Source organism: Agelaius phoeniceus, chromosome 3 (assembly GCF_051311805.1).
Source record: "Agelaius phoeniceus isolate bAgePho1 chromosome 3, bAgePho1.hap1, whole genome shotgun sequence".
Taxonomy (NCBI): domain Eukaryota; kingdom Metazoa; phylum Chordata; class Aves; order Passeriformes; family Icteridae; genus Agelaius; species Agelaius phoeniceus.
In genome coordinates, this window is record NC_135267.1 from 105,267,119 (window position 1) to 105,286,185 (window position 19,067).

General features: G+C 36.7%; 1 protein-coding gene across 29 annotated transcripts in view; it reads right to left on the reverse strand.

The window, feature by feature from the left end:
• Positions 1 to 19,067, reverse strand: part of NRXN1 (neurexin 1) — a 681,323-nt gene that overhangs the window by 326,824 nt on the left and 335,432 nt on the right. For 17 of the 29 annotated variants that reach the window (XM_077176077.1, XM_077176073.1, XM_054628787.2 and 14 more), the window contains 2 exons: positions 16,526 to 16,699; positions 10,754 to 10,873 (listed from right to left, as the gene is read on the reverse strand). In XM_077176077.1, coding sequence (XP_077032192.1) covers positions 10,754 to 10,873; positions 16,526 to 16,699 — 294 coding nt within the window. Of the gene's footprint in view, positions 1 to 10,753; positions 10,874 to 11,843; positions 11,871 to 16,525; positions 16,700 to 19,067 lie in introns of all 29 variants that reach the window. The other 12 variants (XM_077176064.1, XM_077176060.1, XM_077176056.1 and 9 more) reach the window with 1 other exon arrangement.

Below are 19,067 nucleotides of genomic sequence, written 5' to 3' on the forward strand. Positions count from 1 at the left end.
CCTTCCACATTCTTACTCCTTCTTGCTTAAGTTTTCCAGTTTTAAAAGCTTTTTAGCACACAACTCCACCAATATTTACACATCAATATCTTTGTAGGGCACAAACTGAGTAATATTAACCTCTGTTCCCAGCATGCCCTCTCCATACTAAATACTTCTGGCATATCAAGCTGAAGATGTAGCTACCCAAGAACTTGGCTTAGGATTCAGAACTGGCCTAAGAAGTTTCTAGGTCTGAAATTTGCTCCAAATCTTTCCCCCCTCAAGCCACCACAGTTGTGCTGGTGAGGATGAATTACACGGTGTGACTTAAAAATATCTTTGCCCTCACACATCCACCGACACCCTCATTTAGGAAGGTACATGGAACAAAAAGTTTATGGAAACTGAAAAAAAAAAAAAAAAAAAGAACAGAATTCCTAATCTTAGAGAGCTTCTATGTAGGGTTACAGTATAAGGGATTTAGGGGAATTTAATGTTTCTACTTAGGATGATGATCCTGCTCTAAATGTAAAGACCCATCAATTTTGACTTTCAAAACTGAGATTTTCCAAATTACTTAAATTCAATAGTATTTTTTACAACACAACTTTAACCCTGACTTCATTCTTCATAGAAAATTGGGCTAAGAAACAAGCTGAACCAATTCCTTAGACAGCTTATTTATCTTCTGATCAACTAGTGAAAAAAAACTATGCAGTGCAGAAACAGCCAAAAAAAAAATCTTTTCTACATATCTGAAACTACAATACACTGCATTTTTGTTATGGGTTTATGAATCAGCTTTTGTCTGTTGCCTGGTGTACAGTATCGTACACAGGAAAAGGTTAATCTTCAGAGAAAATATCATCTCTTGGCCCTGTGCATTTGCTGGAGTCACACAAGCTTTCTTTGAAGTTGCTTGTCATCCCAGTAAAGCTGTTTTAAGTAGTTCAAATTAAATATCACTAGTATTACAGGTTGGTAGCAAGTAGAGGCAAGAAAGAGAAAAGCTTTGGGGTAGAATTTCAGGGGGAAATAGGATTATGTTTGCTCGGTAACATGTCCCCCAAATTATGATTTTAAAAGCTGTTCAGGCCTCAGTTGTACAGAAATTCAATCTACTCAGTTCTGAAAGTATCTGAACTTTATCTGACATGCCACTATTGGTCCAGCTAATTTGGAAACATTTTTCATTTATTCCTGGTAGTGCTTTCAATTACAGAGATACTATCATCTTGAATATTTCCTCCTATGAAGACTTCCCCCCAGGGTTTACAAAAGGAAACCAATTAAAATGTGTCCCCATCCTTTTAGCAGGGAAAAAAGACAAGACTGAATGAAAGAGGAAAGATTGAAGCTCAGCACTAAATCAAAATATAGCTGAGGAGCCACACTTGCCACTGGATCAGAGGAAAAATCATGACCACAATCAGCCTAAGGCCAAGCTAACATGTTTTGGTGAACCAGAAGTTGGAATAAAGAGGAAAAAAAAAACAGAGAGAGTAGAAAGGATTTCAAGTAATTTCAAAATTTCTGGCTTTAGTTTCAAGACTAGGTTTAGTACTTGAAGGAGATGGAAAATTCCATGACCCTCTCTATATGACTTTGGATTTCCACATATTAGAATAAAGTCATTCAGCTGGTGATTTGAGACTCAAATTGTAACTGAATTTCAGTTTGCTGCTAGAAAGCATCTGTCCTGTCTAAATATCAGACCACTGACCTGATTAGAAGTTTTCTTAAGATTCACAGTATTTAAAAGAGAGAGAATTTTAAAACATCAAAACATGCTGTAGTGAGGACTCCCTTATATGGTAAGGCAGACTCTGAGTTTGAGATGATTTGCAAATGGTATCTGTAAATATTAATGCACTTTGACATTGAATATTGCATATCATACATTTTAAGTGTCTTTTAGTGTGTGGATGTTTACAGTGAAATGATGTGCTTCTGAATATGTCTGCTTTTAATTCCAAGTGTGGCTTCATTAAAGGAGAGTGATAACATAAAGCTTAGCAGCGTGATCATTCCTTGGGAATTACCACAAAATTGACATGCATCCTTAACAGAAACTTTTAATTGGGTTTGTGGGCACCAAACAGCTTCACTTCAGCTGTTCTTCACCCTCTTTTCTATAGTTCCAGCTTTCCAGTACCCAGCCTGGGTATTGACTGCTTTTAATACAGAGGGGTTTTCCCCCAGGCTGGGACTTCATTTTGGAGTTGCCTTCATCAAGCAACCAGACACTAAAAACCTCATAGGATTCCTTCAGTCCTAGGAGCATTGCTTCCATCAGTAATTTTTTCATACTGTTCTTACTGACTCTGTTACCTTCTTTCATAATACCCTAGAATACCTGATCAGAAAACGGCTTCCAAGAATTCCAAACACAACATCAGTACACAAGATTCATAAGGCTCAGTTAAAATCAAATATTGAGGGATCTTAAATATTGCAGTTGATATTGAGAGTATAAGCACCCTTAGAGATAGGGTATATGTTGAGAAAAACGTGGATATTTCATTTAAATTAACTGCTGCTCAAATGGAGTGGCAGGCCTAAAGTGGCCAAAACAGGTGCAATGTCTATTCAGCAGCATGGGAACAAATCATAAAAGCTGCAAAAATATCTGTATAATGCATCCTTTCCCGTGCCTTTAATTTGGACCCTGCAACACCTCAATTTACCTAGATCAGAGTCGGGGCATTTTCTTTATTCTGCTTTTAACAGAAAGGTTTTCTTTGCCTAAATCTTCTGCAGGATCTGGCTAAAATGAACACAGAGAAGGCTGTGTCAAGAGACTGACAAAATCTCATTCTGCAATGAGGCCAGGAATGCCTCATATATGTGGAGTTACTTTGAATGTAACCCACCTATGCAGCTGTCAAACCAGAGCACATGCTGAGGAAGAACAGGTTGCCTTAGCAACCCCAGTCCTGTTGTAGAGACTTCAGAAAAACTGAATAATTTTATCTTTCTGAAGCACCATTGTGCCATTGTGCTTAAATACCTTACACATTAAATAGACATTCATTACCAAGCTCTCCATACACACTTTGAGCTATTTTCATGCTATGGGTTATAGAAGGCTCTGCTTGGGAAAGGTTTTCATCCTCTTTCTTACCATCTGTGACCCTTGCAGCTGTCATCTATTAAAAAAAGTAGCACTTACCCATTGCCTTTTTTGGGGGGTTTGTTGGAGATGAACAACTGACATCATTCCAGAGCTAAAACCTCTCTTCCAGCTGTGCTGTGTATAATGATTAATCTAGCTCAGAAAACAACCAGGTACATAAAATTGATTTTAATATATGATATTGTTAGGATGTTCAGAGAAATCTGTGGGAAGGAATAATGACTGCACTCGACCAGTATGCTTATTATTGTGAAGAGCTTTTGGCTACACAAATTTCAGGTCTGAGCTGTACATAATATGCCATTAAATTGTAATAATTGAAAGTTCTAGAGAAAGGAATCTAACGATACCCAATAGAACAATTTTAGTTCCATGAGAATATATTTAATTAACCCTTAATCATTTTCACCTTTATGACACTGGAAACACTTCTACGATTTGATTTACAAAATTATTATGCCATTAATAAGAGAAAGATATTATTGACATACCAAAATCCAATTTAATTACTCCCTTGATTCCTCCAGAGGCAGAGAGAAGCTTGCAATTTTCTGACACTATGTTCCATTTTTAATATTGTGAAATAAAAAAATATCTCCGAGTAGGCCAGAAATGTTGCATAATTGCTTCTGTCTGAGCTACAAGTACAACTATACCAATGTATTTTGGCTACCTTGAAAGATCTTTTTTGGCTTTTCATGCATCAAGTATCCCACTTAATACTCTTTGCTATTCTTTGCTAGAAATATTCTTGCATAAAAGAATTTCTACAGCGACTGCCAAACAAATTGCTATCATTTTCATTTTTTAAAGGTATAGCTTGCAATGGATTTAAGAAAAAGGAAATTCCTGAACTTTTTTAGGAATGGATAGCTCATCTAACTGACCATTCCAGAATTTGAATGTAAACAAGAAAAAAATTCCTTAACTTGTTTTCAAACTGTCAAGAAAACCATGCCTGTTCACTTAAATAATTAATAGACTGGTATATCTTAGCAAAAAGCCAAAATCTACATACTTCCAAATTTACATACTGCAAGACCCACATAAAAGAGTGGAGAAAAAAACAACTAACAGAGTTGGGACAATAAAGGCTTGAAAAAATGTTGTCATCTGTGCATCAATCTCTATAGCTCTTCCTGAAGCACCATGTGCTGCCATATAATATCACAGGGGCCTAGCAGTTCAAGGTGAAATCTATCCTGATTAGGTTTCTAATAAAAAACAACAAAAAATAATTAATCTTGGTTGACAGCCGCAGGCAACATTTTCCTTGCAGTTTTTACAGCTTTTCTAATTCTCCTAAACACCTCAACTTCTCTGCGTTTTCAAGACGTGTGTAAAGTCCTACTTCCTTTGAACTTTATACAAATTATGCCACTGATATTTGTCATCAGAAATTCCAGATGTTCACTGTAGTGAGATATCAGAAAAGATAAGCTGAGCATATTGAGATTTCTTCAATTAGTTCATCCCACCATGTTGCCCTGCACTGTAATTTTGTGCACAGCTATATTTATTTCTCATGTGCAAAGTGGGTCTCAGTGGCAAAATAATCATATGAAGTATTTAGACTGGTATGTTATCAGGGACAAATCTTTTCCATTCTCACCTACTGGAGATGAAAATCAAATATGTTTTAAAGTACACTTGAGGAATTTCCTATCCCTTTGCTTAATAGCAGGTTATATGTTTATTGGTAGCTACACAGCCTTAGCCAGGAATATGTAATATTATTTTGGAAAGTACTACTGAGAGTGGACATTATGGTTAGTTCAGCTTTTGGCCACTGGATTAATGAAGCTGCATTATTTTGTATGTATCCTGATCACAAAAGTAGCATTAAGATAGGTCTTACATTCTAGATGTCAAAGGGTCCAAAAGATGCACTATCCATACCAGTTAAATCTATTAAAAATTAGAAGGAAATAGATGCAGCAAAATTATTTAAATCCATCCTTTGTGCCATAGTAGGTTGGTAATACAAAGTGAGTATCACCCTGGTTTGCAGTCCAGGAGAAGGAAGAAATTTTGAGAGACAAATGACAACCAAATTCTCAACACCATACAAGAGCTCAGAAGACCATAAAAATTCAGCGGCAAATACAAGAGAAAATAATAAATACTCTCATTTATTAAACACTATAAATATAGTGAGTGATTTTTTTCACATGTGTATGCACACATCGAAAACATGAAACAGTGCAAGCCTCAGGATATCCACATATGCCTGTGAGCAATACTGAATTACCTGCCTTGCATCTGGGCTATTACATACTCACTAATTACATTTTCTAAAGTATAAGACTCCTGTCTCATTTAGTGTGGGAATGTGCTTGTTTTGATCTTAGCTCTTCAGTGAAGGTGGCTGGTGTTTATAAGGCCACTCATTTAATGCTGAATGCTGACTCAATATTTAGAAGTTTTGTGGTTAAAATTGTACCTCAGTATTACTTAACACACTCTCCAAACACTACAGTGGAGAGAGAATTCGGTTCTTTCTCAAATTGTTATCATGTCAAATTCTCTAATATTGAATTCTCTCATAAACTTAAATTAATGTATTTTTATAGTGTCTTGTTTCTAATATCCTCAGCAACAGGCAGGGATATCCACCATTCAATGTGTTCAGTGTGAAATAATTAGGATTTGTTTTTTCTGGAAGCATACATGTTTCAGCCCTCAATGCAGAAGGGGATTACAAAAACTAAGACACACTTGGAGTTTAATCTGGCAAAGACAGGTAAAGTCTAGCTAAAAGGCATATCTGTAATAAAAACAAATATCAAAAAAATCAAACATTTTTTGTGAAGCCATGTTTATAATACTGAGAGAGTTCTCCATTTATATTAGGGCTTTTGATTTTTTTCTTGATAAAGAGTAAAAATAAAATAAAAGAACTTTTTAAAAAGAAATTTTATACTTAAAATGGCTGAGAATGTTGAATTCCTAGCCAGGAGAGACTGCATAGTGAAGCACTAACCCTTCAGAAGTGGATTTTAGTGCAAGTGTTGACACAGTGTTGGTTATCACGAGTACAACACCAGTACATTATTTCTTTAAGGTAACAGACAGTGTTGAAGCTGCCCTGTAATTTGGCACAGAACACTTCTGTACTAATGCAATATGACAATGTTATTATGTCTGCTATTTTCCATGCCATAATAGCAGTATTTGTTTCCACAAACACGCCATTACGCTCACTAATATGGCTGTACTGAAAGACTGCCCGAATAAAAACCAGTGCAAACTTATGGAAAGCAGATAATCTCTTATAGATTTGTTTTGCTGTGCCAGAGTAATTTTCAACCCTATTCTTATTAAAAAAAAAAATAAAAGAAAAGATGACTTCCCTGGGAGGATACCTTTCACCACATAACCTGCTGTTAGATATGGTTACCATGTTCATGATGATTTTCCCATTGGATGTGTGTCCATTTGTAAGAACAGCCACTACCTGTCCTTTTAGTACAGTCTCTGTATGATACCACTTGTAGGAAAAACCACTTCAGCTTTACATTAATCAGTGTAACACTTCTGTTACATTAGTCAGTGTAACACTTCTGTCTATTACACCTAAAAGGATTGGTGCCCCAAATCTCTAAGTGTCATACCATGTCAAAAGAAAAAATTATTAACCTGATAGCAACTTGGGGTCTAAGCTTGTCCTGCTGTGTTTATCTTCCAGCAGACAGGACATTGCAGCAGGGACACTGAAAGTTCCCACCTCTGCCACCATGAAGGTTTAAGGTACTTCATACTCACTGGACTACTGATATTTACAACTTTTTTAGTTGCTGTTCCTGACTACACTTTTAAAACTATAGCCTTGCACTTAGCTGACCCAGTTCTTTTTCTATCGGAGTGTAGTCCCTAAAAGAAAAAAAGCTTTCATTTTAATTTCCACATACATACCTCCAATAATACACTGAAGAGCACAGGAGCAATATGTAGTTGTTATCACAAAAATTAAAGAAATATCTTGCACAGTGAAATGTGTTATGTCACTTTCCATGAAACCATTGCTTTTATTATTTCCTCCATATCTCCTCTTTTGGAAATTTAAGATGAGAATGATACAAGTGAAACATTTGCACTGTAAAGCCCAGGAATGATGCAAGTCAGATCTTCAATGCTCTGGGGTTACTATGGGAAGTGCATAGAAAGCATCAGCTCAAATGCAGCAAGGTAATTTGTGCACATTTATGCAAATGCAGATGATAGGAAGCTGGGAGGAGTGGTTGATCAACCAGATGCCTGTGTTACCATTCAGAGGGATGCTGACAAGCTGGAGAAATGCACTGACAAGAACCTCCTAAAAAAATGCCAAATCCTGCACCTGGGGAGGAATAAACCCTCACATCAGGGCGAGCTAGGGCTTGACCAGCTGGAAGGCAGCTTGGCAGAGAGGGATCTGGACATCCTGATAGTCAACAAGTTGCACGTGGGTCAGCAATGTGCTCTCATGGCAAAAAAAGCCCAATACCAGTTTCTGGTGGTAAAATGTTGCAGAATGGTTGAGAGAAGTGAGAGATGGTGATAAAATGCCGCAGAAAGGTTGAGAGATGTGATCCCTCCACTCTACTCAGCACTGCTGAGATGCATCTGGAGCACTGCCCCCACGTGCTGGGCTCCCCAGTGCAAGAGCAACATGAGAACACAGGAATAAACCCATGTTTACCCAGCAAAGGGCCACAAAAGCCATCAAGAGTTCTCTCCTATGAAGAGAGGGTGAGGAAGCAGGGGCTACTCAGACAGGAGAAAAGGCTCAGTAAGGATCCATCAATGTTATGAAATAACTGATTTATGTGAGGTAAAGAAGACATTTTTCTTAGTGGTGCCCAGTTACAGAACAAGAGGCAATAGGGACAAACAGAAACATATGAAATATAATTTAAACTTTAGGAAAATATTTGTGCCAAGAGGGTGAATGAGCACTGTGACAGGTTTCCCAGAGTGCTTATGGAGCCTCCATCTTTGCAGAGGACCCAGACAACCTGTGCAATCTGACTGCTCTGAACAGAGGGGTTGGACAGCTTCCCTCTCACCTTGGCAACTTTATCACTGACGTTTCTGCTTAGATATGTCCCTTAAGAACTCGTGGAGCAAAACAGAGGTGAGGTGTGATGGGTTAAATCCTGGCTGAGTGTGAACACCCACCCACCCATCTGAACACCCACTCCCTCTTCTCTGACTGTTGTTTTGTTCCCTTCCTCCTTCATCTGTCCAGCATTTTGGCAAGAATGGCACACTTTCTAACTGTGTTTTAATAGAGATATCATCACCTTGGGTAAGGGACTGAGTACTTCTAACTGTTTCTGCTATTACCACTGACACTTGTTTTTAAGTGGTCAATTGCTGAGATTTGAGAACTAAAAAAAAAAAATTTCTGTCTATGAGATTTTGACATCTTAAGCATTCCATTTTATATAAAACAGTATATTCACATGTAAAGTGAGCCAAGGGCCTGCCTGAGTAGCAACACTGGGTTAAATTTGAGCTCCTGTCAACCAGTGTTGCTCCACGCACAATCTGCAATGGAAAGATGCTCAGGAAGGTGCCTACATCCTTCCTGAAGGGGATGCATTTTCAGCAACAAGCAGCTGCTATTCCAGACCTGTCACTGGAAGGTTTCCTCACATGAAGGGAATTTGTCTTGTTTCAGTGCCATGAAGTTTAGTCTGTGGCGTGCAGCCTGGGCCACTTTTCAAAAGCTGTAGTAACATTTCATCATTTCTCTTCCCATTATGTTCTTCCCAAACACAGCAGAGAGCAGGCTCAGAGCATGCAAATGACACTGACAACATCATTTTTCCTCCTTTCTGGCACATTTACCACTACAAAAATTCTCTCTGGTTAGATAGGCTTTGCAGATTTTTTTGGTATCTGAACTAATCTAAGGAACCAAGATAAAGCAGAAATCAAATGTATTATATTTGCTAGACTCTGCATTCTATTCCAAAACATCAGTATTGAGGATAAATTTATATTTCATGCTTGTGATTAAAAAAAAAAAACAGTTAAAAAGATTTTTTCTGGGAATAAAGTATTTTTAGCAACGAGCTTCTAAAAGGACTCTCTTACCATCATCAGACATGGCATATTGTGAAATATTTGAATTGTGTGCAATGTAGTCCATTATGTTACTATATAAATGAGCATTCACACGTAAATATCTTTCTTAAATAAGCTCATAATTTGCCACATTTATGCATTACCTGTCACTTGAAGAAATAATTCATAGAATATTCCAGGTCCACACAACAACTACTACTAAAAATTATAAACTGAGTTTTTCCTTTGTTAGATGTTATATCTCCAACTTTCTATTCACAGGTTTTAGTTACTTCTGAAACAACTCAAAAGATCACAAAACAGAAATAACAATGTAAAAGCAAAACAGAAACATTTTTGTCTTGTAGTAGGTAGGGGGATGAAACTTTAAAAATGTATGTTTATCAATATGACTAATCATGTACATTGCTGAGAAGCGCAAACTCATATACATAAAGTAAACCCAAACCTTTGCTCAAATCATTGAAAGTTTTTCAATATCACATTTCATTTCTACCATAAGAGCAACTGCAGAGAAACAGAATGAGTCCTTTCATCCTTTCCCTAGTTTTCAAACTGTCATGGGAATAAATTATTAGCTTTTGCATGCAGTTAATTTCCTAGCCCCGTGATAAACACAATTTGAGGCAAAAGCTTTTCAGATTATAAATATCCTGCTGGTTTTGGGTTTGTCCAAGATGGCATGCCTTGCTGTAGATTGGAGAACCAGAACAAGACAGAAAAATCCAGAATACTTGACTAGGCAGTTATACAACACTTCCTATTATCAGTCATTTTTTTTCAGATAAAAGTATACAAATAGAAATAAAAATACCTGAAAGAAATCCCATCTTCTTATGGGTATAAAAATGTGCAATATTTGGATATTACAAATGTGATAAATTAAAACCAAAAGTCAGCATCTTACTGTTATCATTTACATTATGGTTTTCCATTAATATTCCACCATCACTCCTGCATAATTCTATTTAGATCAATAAGGTTAAGTTGGAATAAAACTACATTATGAAGCTGGTGAATCAGGACCCTTATTTTTGACACATTTAAGCTTTTCCTGGAAGACCAGATGGTTGCTGCGTGTTATTCAGATGAAATCTAAAAGAACTAAAATACTCAGCATGCTTTTATTATTGGCATATTTAGTGTGTCACCTAAAGAAATCCACAAAGGGAGATAATAAGCCTTCTCAACTGTTTCCCAGTAATTATAGCCCTTGTGATAGTGCTACATTAAGATAACAAAATGTAAAATGTGTTTTCAATCAGGAAAAGAAAAATCCATTTGAAATATTTATGCAGGAAAGGGGCTGCATCAAACAGGTAACCATCAGTATATTAGACTTGGAATCAAGTGCAACAAAACCAAGTTCTGTCTGTGTTTGATACTGCGCATTGTCCAAAATTTATAAAGAATATTTTTTGTTCTTACCACAAGCCTTACAGACTTTCACAGGGTTTACCAGTCCAGTTAAATATCTAATATTAAAACAACAGAAAGCTTTAGGCACTTGCTTCAACCGTTGTCTCAGGTTTTCAGAGGGACATTTTTCCATGTACTTACGGTCATTGCACAATGGTCCACTAAAGGAGGTCATGCTGCAGTCACAGCTGAACCCATCCCACTGCTGAAGGCACACGCCCTGGTTTGCACAGGAATCCTCTTGGCACGTTGTGCTGGGGCCTAGTGAGAACACACAGAAAAGGACTTGCACTTCGTCTCCCAAAGAAAGGCACTTCCCACTGGGTCACACTGAGTGGCTGCCAACATCTCAGATCAAATGAGCAAAGAGTTACCAAGTCAAATGCACATCAACTCACTGGTTTTGGAGCAGCATGTAACATTAAAATGGGGGGGTTTGCTTTAGTTGTAAGATCACTATGTCAAACACATAAGATTGCACAAAACAGAAGCAGAATTATTCCAGGTACAGTGGGAATGTTAACTTTGTTGTCAGTTATTTGCTAATCTCGCATCAGACCATTAACTGGCTAAACATTGTCTAAAAACTTCATTATTTCTTCCTGTAAACACATTTCAAACAGCAAAGCCAGATGCCACAGGAATCAAAACTCTGGGATATGAAAGACTGGATAATGAAATAGAAAAATGAAACAAGTTTTAAGAAATAATAAAATGAAGCTACACTACTACAATTATTTTAATCCCACAAATTATTTTAAATGATTTAGGTCTGAAATTCAGAGGAGTTTGGGATTCTTTGGCTGGAATGTTGACAAGAACCGATTCACATGCTTTGGGGATCCCATGCAGATTCCTTCTAAAAGGGGAAATGCAGAAAATCAGACTACTAATGAACTGGCATGCCAAAATGTGACATACACATGAAAAAAACAAAGCTACTCTATTTCTAGAGAATCATAACTAGACTACTGAAATATAAAGAAATTTCAAAAAGGAATGATCAAAGCACTAAAGCAATCACTGTACAAACATATTCAAGACTGAAAGCCTTTATGCAAGCAATGCTGGAAAATGAAGGTTCATTTAGCCCATTCTTTTAGAGGTGTGAAAGGCAAAATCAGCAAAGAAATAGCACACTTTAGTTCTGAAATGTACAGAGCATTTGTTGCAGAAATCCAACTGTGCATTGGGGGTTTCAGTCTTGTTTAATACACACAGGGCTATCTACCTTGCAAATCAGCTTTCATCAATGCAACTTTGTCAGCAAAATAAAAAAAAAGCAAAATATAGTAAATGTTAGTAAGCAATATTGAAATGGCAGCAAACACAGAAAAAAACCATTCAGAATAAAGTGCATGCTGCTGTTAAAGAGAGAAAGAAATGCCATATAATGCAAACAAATTAATGCTAATAGCCATAAATCTTCAGGCAAGCCAAAATAAGAAAGCAGTAATTTGCCAGTATTTTACTAGAAATATAATGGTTAATTGAGCTGATGACATGTAATGGAGGAAAATTAAAAGTGTGGGGTTTTTTTCTTCCTTGGATACCTATGAATGCATTAACAGAGTAAATGCATGGCTGAATCCTGACTAGCCCTTTGTCACATTCAGATAGAGTGAATTCAAGAATAATTAGCACCATCATCCTCTGTGGTCTGCCTTGTTCTAGGCCTCTCTCTGTGGCTGGTGAATGAAGGCTGAAATGCACACCATGAACCACAGTTTACTATGAGCTCTCACACACATTTCACACTGCAAGGAAAAAGTTTGGTTCTGGGATTATAAAATTGTCCCAGATTGTTTTGGGGGAGGCACATCAATATCCGTCTGAAATTCCCACAGCCAGTCATTGATGGTAAAGGGGCAAAGCTGGTCCAAAGATTACATAAATAAATTAAAAATCACACCCCAGAGAGAAATCCTTGTAACCCTTCTTTCCCATTAGACCTTCAAATATCTCAGTGTGGGATTTTCTTTCAATTTGCTGGTATTTTTAAAAAATCCATATCAATATGATTTAAGTCATCTCCATGGCCTCTTCCTTAAAATGAGGCACAACTCAATCTCTGAAGCAGGGCCTGAACAGTCATCAAAGTCACTGAGAGGGAGGGCAAAGGTACACTGCATCCCTGTCTTGGCAAAATTATTACTTCTTCTATTTTATCCCTTTAGGATAATAAAAGTAACAATAAAAACAAAAGTATTATTAATAATAATAAAATTAATAATTATAATAGTAATAATAATGATGATAAAAAAATAATATCATCCTCATCTACAGCTGACTGCAGCAGGCAGACGTTAGATAGTGATTTCTTTTTCTTTGGAGTTCTGAGCCCAGAAGTTTAAACATTTGGGCATTACATCACCCTTTCTTGAGCAGAGGATTATAATGACAGAATCCCGTAGCTGACAAGACACAATTTTTTCTCACCAGATTCTGCTACTCGGAAACTTTACAAAACTGAAGTGAAAATATCTGTAGGTGTTTAAATGTTATATATTCATGGATTTATTTACACTTTAGTTATGCAATGTTGAATTTCCTCATCTTTGCAAAAGTAGAGCAGAAGTCACAAGGACTTGAAAGTACATAAACTGCAGGACCCTGTAGGCACATTAGGAAGTGCATGTGAAAACACATATTTAGAAAAAAATATAGTTACAATAAAAAGTGAGGGGTTTTTTTTTAATTTTTATTATCAAATTGATCCTTAGCACTCTTGGCTTGTCTATATTAGTCATTATTCTAAAATTGCCATCAAGACTAGCTTACATATAAGCATTTCTTTTAGCAAAAGTAGGATTATTTTTTCCCCAAAGAACTGAAGACACCTGTATAATGGTGGTAAATACTATGATATTTACCCTAACAAGCTGATATTTTCCTATATATACATTTATTTATTGAAGTACTAAGGTAGTAAGTAAAAATACTGCAACACACTCTTTCTCTAGCTCTTTTTCTTTTATCATATTCATTTTTTTAAATATTCTAATTTATTCAGTCTTCACTGCAGCTGTTTTAATTGACTGACTTTGGGATCTCCTTACATTTGTCCTATGTGAGGGCTTGCATGCAATATATATCACAATAAGCATTATAAACTGACACATAGATGCTTTACAATATATTGTTAAAACAAATTTCTTATCTCACTACCAAGAATCTTCATGTATGTTAATACTGTGATTTTTTTCCATGTAGTTCAAATAATACACAAATTGCATTTTATATGCACATATACACACAGTGCATTTTCTTATAATTCTATAAAAAATTATGGTCGTATCATATTTTAAGTGGGAAAAGGAAGTACAATTGATTTGACTGGAGGAAAACTGTGTAGACACAACCTGGCTTTGGGGTTTGGTATTAACAATTCAAAGAGCTAGTTTGCATATTTATCTTTCTAGCTGTAAGCTTCTATCTGTTCTAGTCATTGAAAATTTGTCAAGAAGATGGATTCTGCCAAGTGTAAATTATGTTTCATGTTCAATGATAGAGATATCTCTCTGCCTGTGGTTGAAGCTTCAAAAGGCAAACCTTCCAACATGCCACAGCAATCCCGTGGTGACCTTGCTCAAAATGTTTAATGCACTTATGACCATCAAATTATTGAGAAAAAAAAATTAAATACAAAATCTAACAGATAAAATTAATTAGAAGTACATTATGGCTTCAGAGTTTGACAGTTTGACAGAAGAAAGAAAAAGAGTAGTTTTAGTTGGTGGTTTTTTTTCCCCTGATGTGTACCTGAAAGTTGGGGAATTCAATTCCATAAATCTGAAAAACAGCAAATCCAAGTGCCTCACTTCTCAGGACAGATTTTGCAGAACCTGATGTCTTAACACTGGGCATGTACCAGCTGTCTTTGGGATTGAGAGTGGTGGTGGTGACTAACACTTCTGAAATTACTTCTGCTGCTGTGTCCTGAGCTCCTTGGACCTGATGTCCCAGGAGACTTCCAGGTCTGACACATCCAGTGGCAGGGTGAGATTGGTGCACAACTCCCAGCTCTGTAAGGATGGAGAAGTCCTGGCTGGACACAGCAGCAGAGGTAGGAACAGCTTGAGGCATGCCAGAGGCACCTGAATTCACAAATGACCTAAATCATCTTTTAGGTGGCAGAACAGTTTTTTGGAAATCTGAATCAATGGTCTGCAAACAAAAGACTGACAGATGGGTCAGACATGAGGACTTGAAGTAAACAAGTGAGATGGAAGCTATAACTTGCAAGGTTAAGCAGGTTAAGGGGATATTTCATTGCATGCTGTTAAAGATTTCCTTCTGCAGGCAGAAGACTTTTGAGGAGGAAGTTCTCTGGGAGCCAGGCAGCACATCTGGTTTGACCAGTTTCTTGTGTCAGGTGGTTTTGGTGCTGGGAAAAACTCGCTCTCTACCAAAAAGGACAATAGCTTTATGGCCTTTATTAAATTGTTGGTAGCTCTACTAAATCCACTGATAGCTGGGTTGTGCCAGTGGCTTAAAAGGTGAATTCACACACCAGGCCTGTGGCAATACTTCTTTGAAGTACAGAAAATTCATTTAGGAAATTACATAATTTCAAAAGAAGCTCTGAAATGCATAATGGAATTAAGACATACTTTGACTCTCTGGAGGGATGGTGCAGGGATGGAATTGCTAAAACCATTCAGAAGGCAGAATCTAATTTTCTAGACTCAGTGGCAAACTAATACATATTTTTGCACTCCTGAAAGACATATGCAAAATTCCTATCTTCCATTTTTCTGTAGCTTTAGTGTCTGTTTCTATATACTAACAATAGAACTTATATTGCTAATTTAAAGTAGCAGGTAAAGAACAAAAATGTTCCACTTGTCCAAATGCTCTGTAGGCACAACAAAAGAGGAGGCAGACTTTATCCACCAGGAAGCTTTATTTCCTAAAACTTGAGGAACCCCCCAGCTCTCCTTGGATTTTTACAATGTCAATTTGCATACTTAACAAACTTGATATCAAAATCATTAAGATTCCAACTTGAAATAAATTTTATAATATCATTTACACATTTTTCTGTCCAGAGAAGAATGGCACTTGAGAGAAGGGAGCACATATAAAATTGAACATAAACACAAAATCCTGAATTATGTGAATAAATTATATATGCAGGGACAGAAAATGTATTCAAATTATTCCATAAACCATAGTAAAAATAATGTGGGATCAAATGACAGCTGGAAAAATAGCTAGAGATTGACATTCCTGAATTAGAAATACACTTCTTCTAATTCTGTCCTCACTTAAATTTCATGATATACCAGATGAGTCAATAAGGGCATAATATTTTGAGATAAAACATATTTGTCTGTTACTGATTTCAGATAGAAAGGTTCATATCAATACTAATTTAAGGGGTGAGCAAAAATACAGAGGATAGAAGATTGGTATTAAACATGTTCATAAATTAGCCTTGAATTAACCAACTCAAAATGTCTGCTTTAAAATTGGAATTACTTAGCTAATGTCTCAGCATTAACTAATGCCTGAGTGTTATGAAGATATAAAGAACTTCACTGAAGCTAATTGTTACTGTTGTTATCATTAATTAAAATACATCAGTAGTAAACAAAACACATGCAAAAAAACCTTGCTATTGGGAAGTAAGGAACTTACATTTAACATTCTGAAGTTAACTCATGTTCTCAGATTAATCTCTGTGCTTTAGGGCAGGCATATGCCTGTCTCCATAATACTAAAAAACACAGCCTTTATGTAAGAAGGGGTGAAGCAAGATCAATTAGAAGCAGGTAAAATATAGTCTCTTGATATATGGAGTGTAAATATCAAAAAAGCCCTGCAGGATTGGCACAGTACTTTCACTATCATATATATATATGTATGTATAAAAAACCCAAAAAACAACAAAACCAGCATATTTAATACCTTCACATCCTCTTTCTATTTGCCCATTGCAGAAGAGAGCATCTGAGATGAGATCAGGGAGCCGTCCGTTCAAGTCAACTGATGCAAGGCAGCCTTGGAACCCCTCCTTTGCATGCACCAGCTTGGGCAAGGATTTAAACATTTCTTTGGCCACTCCTCCAATATACAAATCACCTGGTGAGGAGAAATAAATATTAGATACAAAAAAAAAAGAACCAGCAGAACTTTTGACCCACTTGATCTTCTGGCCTTTTTGTGCTGAATGACAGATATGTGCAAAAAATATTTTTTGAAATAAATGTAGAAGAAAACAAACACTGATATGCAAAATACTACAGCATTGCAGGGCTGTATTTTTTCAAATGTAAATGTAGACTTCAAGTTTGTATGGCTGATTACTTAGAAGTATTTGGGCAAGCTTTCCACGTGCCAGCTGACATGGTCAGGAAACATGCATCTATTGCAGAGAGGAGGATTAAATCACAGAATCCCCATCTAGAAACTCATCTAGCACTGGCACAATTGTTCATATACTTGATATGCAATTTTTTCATGTAATTGTTCAATATCCAGGGAGGCTGGCCACAGACCATGCCAGTGATGGACACAGCACATTGAGATAAAAGGCAACAGGATCCACCTGAAGTCCATGAATCCAGAATCATCCTTTCAGAAGTACACCAAGAAATAAAAGATGGAGGGACACATGAAAGGAGAAACTTAGAGATACCATTGTGAAACACCAAAATGACCAGCTATCCCCACTGAAACTCATGTGGGATCAAGGGGAGTTAGATGCCTTTAAAACAGCAGTACAAACACTGAGCAAATGGAATTTTACTGCTGAAAATTATTCTAATGGCAGACACCTATAACAAACAGCTTGCTCTGATGAACCTCAGGCAACTTAGGACTAAAAACCAGGGCTTTTTTCCCTTCAAGTAATTCCTAGCTCTGTGATAGTCTTACTTTGGAAGTACATAACTCTAAATTTCCTCTTCGACACCAAGGGAAGGATGCTTTTTTGTTTTAAAACAATTCAGGCTCTACATTTCTTTCATATGTAGGGTTTGTCTGGTGGACAGAACAGCCACCTTTCCATCCAACATCACCATAAGAACCTCCCTAAGTATGCCTCAAGTGTCAGCCTGCAGCTTTAACCAGGCATTAAATCCTCATTGATGACATGCTTTTTTGCTAGCACAAATTTGTGGCAGTTTATCTGAATATACATTCTAATCTACATTGTGCTTTCCAGAACAACCCCTCAGCCTGGCTGATTTTGGAGCCTAGGCCACAAGACCAGGTGCTCTAGTGACAAAGAGTGTTTCTACATGACTTCAAATGCAAAAGTGTTGATTTCCTAAGTGATTTCTGAGCTTTGTAGGCAGCTTTTACAGAATGTACTATTGTCACTACCCCATGGGGCTCGTTTTAATCTCCCTCTGATTGGTGTAAATCACAGATAACACCTTTTACTGGTTCTCCTGGCATATTTCTTGCTTGAAAGAGACTGCAATTTAGTGCTGTTTGTAATGGTTTACAGTTTACCTGTGAGGAAATAACCTGAAATGAACAAATGTCTGTAAGACTGAGAAAAATCTTTAGTCACCATGTATCATCCCTAAAATTCAACTGCATTTGAAATAGTGAAATAAAGAGAAAATGGAACATGCTTAGGAAAATGCTTATTAACATATAGAATTAATAAGCAAACTAACCAAAAGTCTTAGCAACCATTGTTGCATCATACATTAGGACACCTCAAACTTTATCCATTCCAAGTAGATAATTTGGAAAATAAGATCTTGCTTTCCTCTAGAGCTCTGAGGTACATTGTAAATCTCACAAGCGTGAGATTAAACATAACAGATTAAAATATGGTGATCCATCTGTTCCCATAAATGGGATCTAATTCATTCACAGCAGAAAGATTCCTGCATTTTTCAATCTGATGAACTGAAAACAAAGTTAAAACACTTGTGTCATGATAAAGGTTCTTCACCTTTTTCTCAGACAGGGCATCTAGAGAGCAAAACCTTTCCAGGTTTCCTGAAGTTTTGTGCCTTCAGTCACTGCCAGCTCAGAATAGAGAGATAATTCATCTCAACTGATCCAAATAGACTTAAAAGAGGGAAACCATTCCAGAGAATAATATTAAGAAAATCACTTATATGATAAAAAAGTTAAACTTGATCTATTGCACATGACATGTGTAACCTCTTTTTAAAAATATACTGTCCAAGCAACCCTTTTCATTCTGTGATTAGTTACATCTTTAAAACCACAACCTTTCAGATTCATCTCCTGCTAATTCCTGATATCCATCTTTTAAACCTATTGAGATTGCTATATACAGTCATGCAGTAGCTGCCAGTTATGATGGATGGCTAGCAGAAATCCAGGTCAGTGTGCCAACATATAAACTGGAACTCAGAATATTTTCTCCAGAAAATGTACACTGGAACATTGCCAAATAGGTATCATGTGCAGTGAAGTACAATATATTGAGTCTAAATAAGCTGCATCCCTACAGCTTACT